Source organism: Palaemon carinicauda, chromosome 14, assembly GCF_036898095.1.
Source record: "Palaemon carinicauda isolate YSFRI2023 chromosome 14, ASM3689809v2, whole genome shotgun sequence".
NCBI classification, from domain to species: domain Eukaryota; kingdom Metazoa; phylum Arthropoda; class Malacostraca; order Decapoda; family Palaemonidae; genus Palaemon; species Palaemon carinicauda.
In genome coordinates this window covers 125,385,470-125,395,469 of record NC_090738.1, presented here as the reverse complement: position 1 = coordinate 125,395,469, position 10,000 = coordinate 125,385,470, and the positions used below count along the sequence as shown (strand labels likewise).

At 31.5% G+C, this 10,000-nt stretch overlaps 1 protein-coding gene across 1 annotated transcript in view; it reads right to left on the bottom strand.

Annotated features, from left to right (window-relative positions):
• Positions 1 to 10,000, bottom strand: part of LOC137652991 (adhesive plaque matrix protein-like) — a 22,742-nt gene that overhangs the window by 3,036 nt on the left and 9,706 nt on the right. Inside the window, exon 4 of the mRNA XM_068386382.1 lies at positions 1,503 to 1,624. Coding sequence (XP_068242483.1) covers positions 1,503 to 1,624 — 122 coding nt within the window. The remainder of the gene's footprint in view (positions 1 to 1,502; positions 1,625 to 10,000) is intronic.

The window sequence follows — 10,000 nt, the reverse complement described above, 5'->3', positions numbered from 1 at the left end:
AGATAAGAGATGGACATTAAGAATAACAGTATGGGTCCCTATAATAAGAATGGCAGATAATAGGTGGACATTAAGAATATCAGAATGGGTCCCTATAATAAGAATGTCAGATAAGAGATGGACATTAAGAATAACAGAATGGGTCCCTATAATAAGAATGACAGATAATAGGTGGACATTAAGAATATCAGAATGGGTCCCTATAATAACAATGACAGATAAGAGATGGACATTAAGAATAACAGAATGGGTCCCTATAATAAGAATGACAGATAATAGGTGGACATTAAGAATAGCAGAATGGGTCCCTATAATAAGAATGTCAGATAAGAGATGGACATTAAGAATAACAGAATGGGTCCCTATAATAAGAATGACAGATAAGAGATGGACATTAAGAATAACAGAATGGGTCCCTATAATAAGAATGACCGATAAGAGATGGACATTAAGAATAACCGAATGGATCCCTATAATAAGAGTGACAGATAATAGATGGACATTAAGAATAACAGAATGGGTTCCTGTAATAAGAATGACAGATAATCGGTGAACATTAATAATAAGAGAATGGGTCCCTAGAGATTGCAAAAGAAGCAGGGAGAGGAAGAGATGACGATCGATTGACGAGCAAAGAAAATTTGCGGGTATAGACTGCCTTAGAAAGACCATAAACAGACTGGAGTGGAAGGATATGTCTGAGGACTTTTTCCTGCAATGGACTAGTTAAAAATGATGATAGTCACCAAATAATTTTTACACAATTTTTGAAATTTAAGTAACACGCATTAATCAGCAGGCAATAACTGTTATTATAATTATTCAGTGCTTTTCAAAAAGAAGCAGTTATTATTATTATTATGATTATGAATTGCTAAGCTACAACCCTAGTTGGAAAAGCAGTATGCTATATGCCCCGGGGCTTCAACAGGGAAAATAGCCCAGTGAGGAAAGGAAACAAGGAAAAATAACATTTTTAAGATGGGTAACAACATTGAAATAAATATCTCCTATATAAACTATAAAAACGTGAACAAAACAAGAGGACGAGAAACCAGACAGAACAGTGTGCCCGAGTGTACCCTCAAGCAAGAGAACTCTAACCCAAGGAAGTGGAAGACCATGGTACAGACGCTACGGCACTACTAAAGACTAGAGAACAATGGTTTGATTTTGGAGTATCCCTCTCCTAGAATAGCTGCTTACCATAGCTGAAGAGTCTCTTCTACCCTTAATTAACAAGAGGAAAGTGGCCACTGAACGATTACAGTGCAGTAACCCTTTGGACGAAGAAGAATTTTTTAGTAATCTCAGTATTGTCAGGTGTATGAGGACAGAGGAGAATCTGTAAAGAATAGGCCAGACTATTCGGTGTATGTGTAGGCAAAAGGAAAGTGAACCGTAACCAGAGAGAAGGACTCAATGTAATACTGTCTAGCCAGTCAAAGGACCCCATAACTCTCTAGCGGTAGTATCTCAAGGTGTCTGTATGAAGCTCTTACCTTTTGAGCCATATTCCCGGAATTCGTTTGAAAGTGCTTAAGAAACGAAGAGTGAAGGGGGACTGATGCCTCTTCATGGGCCAATGCCAGTTTATATAGGCGAAGCGGTCGAACGTCGTGACCTTGGACATCGATGAACCTGTCTCAGAAATGATACCCCCCGGCGGAGGTGGGTTCAGAAAAAAAGAGTGGGTCTTACATTCAACCAAATGCTTATTATTATGACTTCAAAAACCGGCGTTTCCTTACCCAAGGCACTTTGGGTTTATTCAACGCGCGTTCTGGTCTGTTTTCAAAAATGAGAATGGTGATTATAGTGGAAATGCATTTTTAAATGGTATTCTCGCGAGGAAATGGATATAATGAGGCTTTTTTTATATAGAATTCCTAGGGATTACGCATGAGGCTCAATCTTTTTTTAGAATTCTTTTTTTTTAAGAATTCCTAGGGATTACGAATGAGGCTCAATTTTTTTTCTTAGAATTCCTTGGGATTACGCATGAGGCTCAATTTTTTTTTTTTTAGAATTCATAGGGATTACGCATGAGGCTCAATTTTTTTTTTTTTTTTTTTTTTTTTTTTTTTTTTTTTTTTTTTTTTTTAGAATTTCTTGGGATTACGCACGAGGCTTAATTCTTTTATTTAGAATTCTTAGGGATTACGCATAAGGCTTAATTTTTTAAAAAGAATTCCTAGGGATTACGAATGAGGCTTTTTTTTTTTTTTTTTTAGAATTCATAGGGATTAGAATGTAGGTAGTGAATAATGTTGGCAAATATTTATGAATATTTCCAGCTTAAGTAGATCAGATTTTTTAAATAATTCTACATTTAGAATTCTGATTTAGATAAACTAACTTAAAACGATGATAAGTCAAAAAAAAAAAAATAACTAATGAGAATTGTCTTATTTGCTCTTTAAAAAAAATTAAAATGGTGATGATAGTGGTAACGAATTTCTAAATGGTATTTTCGCGACGAAATGGATATAATGAGGCTTTTTTTTAATAGAATTCCTAGGGATTACGCATAGAGTTGGGATTAAAATATAGGCTGTGAATTATGTTCGCAAATATTTGTTATGAATATTTCCAGCTTAAGAAGATTAGGTTTTATAAATAATTCTACTTTTAGAATTTTGATTTTAATAAGATAACTTAAAGCGATGATAAGTAAAAAAAAAAAAAAGAAAAATTCTTCTGAAGAAAGATTTTTTTTTCTTCAACTAACCAGAAAATTTACACTTAAAAGTTGTTTCGATACATTATTACTTCAGGACATACTATTCTAATCCTACTACCTAATCTAGTAGGTAGTAGGTTGGCCAAGGCACCAGCCACCCGTTGAGATACTACCGCTAGAGAGTTATGGGGTCTTTTGACTGGCCAGACAGTACTACATTGGATCCTTCTCTGTGGTTACGGTTCATTTTCCCAATTGCCTACACACACACTGAATAGTCTGGCCTATTCTTTACATATTCTCCTCTATCCTCATACACCTGATAACACAGATTACCAAATAATTCTTCTTCACCCAAGGGGTTAATTACAGCACTGTAATTGTTTATTGGCCACTTTTTCTCTTGGTAAGGGTAGAAGAGACTCTTTAGCTATGGTAAGCAGCTCCTCTAGGAGAAGGGCATTCCAAAATCAAACAATTGTTCTCTAGTCTTGGGTAGTGCCATAGCCTTTGTACCATGGTCTTCCACTGCCTTGATTTAGAGTTCTCTTGCTTGAGGGTACACTCGAGCACACTCTTCTATCTTATTTCTCTTCCTCTTGTTTTGTTAATGTTTTTATAGTTTATATAGGAGATATATATTTTAATGTTGTTACTCTTCCTGAAATATTTTATTTTCCTTTTTTCATTTCCTCACTGAGCTATTTTCCCTGTTGGAGCCCCTGGGCTTATAGCATCCTACTTTTCCAACTAGGGTTGCAGCTTAGCAAGTAATAATAATAATAATAATAATAATAATATAACTTGCAGCTTTATATCAGCATGATAATTATTTTTAATGTAATGCAAAGGGCTATTGTGATGAATAATTTGGGTCTTAAATTACACAGATTCAGGCAGAGTTGAAGACGTACATTGTTACTAAGTAGGTAAGAAGGGCAAATAAGAGAATACAGTGCATTATCGTTTGTATAAATATGTGATATATATATATATATATATATATATATATATATATATGGGCAAGTAAAAATACAGTGCATTATTATGTGTTTATGAACACACACACACACACACACACACATATATATATATATATATATATATATATATATATATGTATATACATATATATATATATATTATATATATATATATATATATATATATATATATATATATATAGATATATATATACAGTATATATATATATATATATATATATATATATATATATATATATATATGTGTGTGTGTGTGTGTGTGTGGGTATACAGTATATACAGTATATATATATATATATATATATATATATACATTATATATAGATATATATATATATATATATATATATATATGTATGTGTGTGTGAATTATTTACCATAGCTAAAAGTTGCATTTTTTATAAATTTGAGTGAATATGCTATTATAAATACTAAAGCGAATAGAATTCAAAATCTCTGTTGAATTTGAAAAGTGAAAGAAGTCGATGATCAATGAGTTAATTGAAATAAGAGGAGAATTTGTTGCTAATGATAAGATATCTTATCATAGATTTTCTTCCGAAATAATTTGGGAAATAATCATAATTATAATAATTGCATTTTGCTGATTGTCTGAGGCCGTTAAGTTAAAGTGATTCATCAACTGGTTAAATTCAGACGGAAAGGGAATAAATGTTATAATTATTGAATTTAAGTCATTAGTTTTAATAGTGAAAACTGTTTTCGGGTTACCCAAGTAAGTGTTATTGTCATGAAGTTGTCTCTTCAGTCAGAGCAGCAAATATGATATTTGCAGTTGAATCGATAGAACTTCTAAAGTTCCAACTTGCAGTAAAAATGGTTATGTTAAATAGGCTGACATAAGTCTCATTTTATATTTTATATATGATAGATCTGTTTTAATGTTGTTACTGTTCTTAAAATATTCTATATCAATTGTTCATTACAACTCATATAGTTCATTTATTTCCGTATTTCTTATCCTCACTGGGCTATTTTTTTCCTGTTGGAGCCCCGGGCTTATAGCATCCTGTTTTTCAAACTGCGTTTGTAGCTTAGCTAGTAATGATAATAATAATTAATAATAATAATAATAATGATAATGATAATAATAATTCTAATTCTAAATTTAGAACATAAATTTGATCTTTCATTAATCTTTTACACTTGTGATCCATCGAAGAGTCGTTAAATGCCTGTGCTCTGTTCATTATCCCCATTTCCAATTTGTAGACCTAGATTAGTGTTTTTATCTTTTTTCTTTTTTTTTATTCATAAAGTTTACGCTTAGAGTTAGAATTATAATGTAAGTTGTAAATAATGTGCCCAAATATCTTTTACAAATATTTCCATCTTGAATAGATTACATTGTATAAATAATTCTGCTACTATGAATGTCACGAATCTCAATTTTCGATTCAGTTGACTTTTTTTCTCCTCAAGAAGCTATTTTGAATTTTTTATAGCATTAATTTAAAGTTGAATAAACGACCAAAATTACGTAGAAAAGGCTTTTAAGCTGGTTTTTTTTTTTTGGTTGGTTTTTTTATGTTTTCGCACTGAATCATAAACGTATTTCGAATGCAAATTCAAAAAGCGATCGGTATTCAAGTCACGGCTGTGTTGTTTCCAGTTGAAAAAATTCAACATTTCAGAGATTTCTAGTTTTGGACCCGGGGGGGGGGGAATAGTGTGGGTGATGTACCATTGGTTTTTTATTTTTTTATTTTGATGCTGCTATGTACGTTGTTGTTGGAGTGATTTATTGTATTGTTTAAGGGGAATGTCGTTAAACTATATACAAAGGAAACTTGATAAAATAGGAATGTTTATTAGATGACGTATATTACGTACGCCATCACAATCATCTTGCATAAGTTTATAATTATTTCAGATTACTGTCAATAATATATATATATATATATATATATATATATATATGTATATATACATATATATGTATATATATATGTGTATATATACATATATATATATACATATATATTATATATAAATATATATGTTATATATATATATATATATATATATATATATATATATATATATATATATATATATCAGCCGTACTGTTTTATATTAGCTAGTGTACCTATGCTATACAAAAGAGGGTACTATTAGAGTGTGTCGAAACGCTCATAGAGACGTTTTGTTCCCTCTAGAGCTCTGGTACCTTCAGTCTGCATGCTCAAGTGCTTGTTGTCACGGCGGGGGGGGGGGGGGGGGGGGGGTTGTGGCTAAGTCAGGGTATGATGAAGATAAACCTAATCTCGGGTTAGTATCCGTAGGCTGTTGTTACACACAGAAAAGTTGATGTAATGATACACATTGCGCCTTCAATAGTAGGACTGCGAAATAGAATATATTATCAAGTTTTCCTACCATTTCTAAGTTTTCTTTGGCTTGTAGAATTAGCTTCTACTGTCATGGTAGTAAGTTTTACCCTAGGGTGTCTTTGGCTTGTAGAATTAGCTTCTACTGTCATGGAAGTAAGTTTTACCCTAGGGTGTCTTTGGCTTGTAGAATTAGCTTCTACTGTCATGGTAGTAAGTTTTACCCTAGGGTGTCTTTGGCTTGTAGAATTAGCTTCTACTGTCATGGAAGTAAGTTTTACCCTAGGGTGTCTTTGGCTTGTAGAATTAGCTTCTACTGTCATGAAAGTAAGTTTTACCCTAGGGTGTCTTGGCTTGTAGAATTAGCTTCTACTGTCATGAAAGTAAGTTTTACCCTAGGGTGTCTTTGGCTTGTAGAATTAGCTTCTACTGTCATGAAAGTAAGTTTTACCCTAGGGTGTCTTGGCTTGTAGAATTAGCTTCTACTGTCATGAAAGAAAGTTTTAGCTAGTCTTATCATTTAAGTTTTGTGTACTGGGATGGTTTTGACAAAACTGCTGACCTCAGCAGTTATGACGAACATGACTTGACGTTTGATTTTGGAATTAGATTGTCTATCCTTAATTGGTTCTTAAAAGCAGAAAGCCAGCGTGACATTGTGCAATACCTGGTTTATCGTGAAATTGGGGTTTGATGGTAATTTTTGATCCGTAACTGGGATAAAGGTCCTCACCTCGGTGAGTGACCTTACCATCTTTGGTATAATTAGAGAAAATACTTCAGAATTGTATCGAATATCTTTGATTTTGTTGGAATGAAAGTTATAATGGAAGTTGTTTAATTGTGTGTAAGCTATGTGGACTGATTAGAAAAGGTACCCTTTATTTTTTTTTATATTTTTGAGGGGGGCCGGGTGTTTCTAAAACTTGCATTTTATTTATATATTTTTGAAAAATTTTAAATGGGGCATGCAGATTGTATGCCTAATATATTTTTTGTATCGTAACATTCTGAAAATATTTTTTTGCATCTGTCTCCGGGTTTTAAGGGAAAGTTTATTTGGCTGTGTATATATATATATATATATATATATATATATATATATATGTATATATATATATATATATATATATATATATATATATATGGATGAATATCAACACAACATCGTGTTCAAATAGAAATAAATTTCTACCTCATACTTGGGATCGAACGCTAGCCCCATCTAATGAAAGGCCAGGTCGAAACCAACCATGTCACGAGAGCCCATAAAAGAAATTGGAACCTGACGCTAACAGCTGTCCGAGGATTTACCTGGCGAGACATCAGTCTCTTACCAGCGAGTTTTACCCAATTTCCCGGGCCACCACGTGACAATTGGTAGTAATTCATTCAAATTACCCCTAATGAGTCAATATGGATAAATATCAACACAACATCGTGTTCAAATAGAAATAAATTTCCACCTCATACTTGGGATCGAACGCTAGCCCCTTCTAATGTATGTATAGAGTGTGTATACATATTTCTATATATTACTTATACATAAATATATATATATATATATATATATATATATATATATATGTCTGTGTGTATGGATGTATATATGTATGTATGTATGTATGGATGTATGTATACGAATGAGTCTAAAAACATGTTTATGTGTAAACGCCAGCTTGCGTGCTCTAAATCGCATCAACGTTTGTCTTAAGGAATGATTTGCGTCTAGGTCCGGCGCCTCTCACTCCACTAATATCTCTTTATCTGGCGTGGGACCTTTCCGAGTCCAGCATCCCCATTACCAGAGTTGCCAGGTTTTCTGAATGAGAAAAGGCCTAAATCAAATCAAAAGCAGATTTAAAAGGCCAACACAGTAGAAAAGGCCAAATATATAGTATTTAAGGCTTACCTTTTCTTTCATGACATTACTAAAGGACAACAATCTTTAAAAAAAGGCCAAATTTCAGGGTTTTTTGGCCTGAAAAAGGCCAACCTGGCAACCCTGCCCATTACGGCGATTGTCTTGACGTGAGTACAAGACCTGGGCTTTCTATTTTTGCATAATTCTCTTGTTGCGGTTTGTGGGAGTACAACGCTAATAAGCTATTCATGGAACCATTCGCTTGTCACTGCAATTTCAGTCCGGAAAGTATGAGGACTAACTATAGCTTTAGGGAAAACATTTTCTTGGCGAGTTTGCTTGCGCAATCTGTTTATTTTGGCATATGCAATTTAAAAGTTTTTTTTTTTTTTTTTTTTTTTTTTTTGCCTCTATTTGGAGCCCTTGGGCTTATAACATCGTTGTTTTTCAACTAGGGTTGTAGTAAGAATAAGATAAAATGACTATGCGAAAAGAGTCGTACGAGATCCTGTGAATTATGATGCATCTAATATTTGTTAGTAACCAAATTTGGTTTGGCATAGCATTTATAATGCAGCTAATAATAATAATAAAAGAATTAATATTTTCTGTACTAATAATTTTTTAAAATTCTTAATACTTTCAACAATATTAATAATAATTTTAATTTTAATCATTATATTTTCAACTAATGTTGCAGCTTAGCTAGTAGTAATAATAAGATAAACGTGACTATGGGAAAAGAGTTGTACGAGATCCTGTGGACTATGATGCAATTAATACCTGTAATTAACTAAATTCGGGGGTGGCATAGCATTTACAATGTAGTTTATTTTGATAATTATCATTCTAGCAATTTCAGTAGTAATAATTATTTTAATAAGTTTAATAATTTCAACAACATTAATAATTCTAATAATTATAGTAAACTATGAGAAAGCTTTTGATTCTGTTAAAACTTTAGCAGTAATAATTATTTTAATAAGTTTAATAATTTCAACAACATTAATAATTTTAATAATTATGATAGACTATGAGAAAGCTTTTGATTCTGTTAAAACTTCAGCAGTAAGGAAAGCCCCTCAAAGACAAGGAATAGATGAATCTTGTTAATTCATATGATTTACCTTCTTACGTCAAGGAAAGTAATAGGCTTTTAAATCTATTTTAGGGAGAATATGACTCTTCCATGTGATATATTTATGTCTGGGAACACACACAGAGAGAGAGAGAGAGAGAGAGAGAGAGAGAGAGAGAGAGAGAGAGAGAGAGAGAGAGAGAGAGAGAGAGAGAGAGAGAGAGCTGGTTTTCAACCCAGAAACCAATCTCTTTTGGTGTCAGTTTCTTGGCCTCGGTCAGGGATTTCTTGAATTCGTACCAATCGTAGATTGACACACCCAATTTTGCTAAGATTAGAATTGCCCTCACGGGTTTATGACCTAAAATGAACCGATTGGTAGATTACTTCATTCTTAAAGAGATTGAAAGTTTTTCGGGGTTATGTTTTTTTTGCTAATTTTCTCATGAGGATTGTGGTTTTCTGGACGTGTATATATATATATATATATATATATATATATATATATATATATATATATATGTATGTATATGTATGTATGTATATGTATATATATATATATATATATATATATATATATATATATATATATATGTATGTATGTATGTGTGTGTATACAGTATATATGCTGTATATATAAATGTTTGTGACTATGATATATACTGTATATATATATATATATATATGTATATATATATATATATATATATATATACACAGTATATATATATATATATATATATATATATATATATATACTGTATATATATATATATATATATATATATATATATATATATATATATATGTATATATATATATATATGCTGTATATATAAATGTTTGTGAGCATTGTATGTATATCTATATCTATATATATATATATATATATATATATATATATATATATATATATATATTTATATATATATATATATGTATGCTATCACTGTGACATAAAATATCATAATTAAGTTTTGTCTTTGTTTGTAATGTGGTATAAGTAGCTATATATGGCAA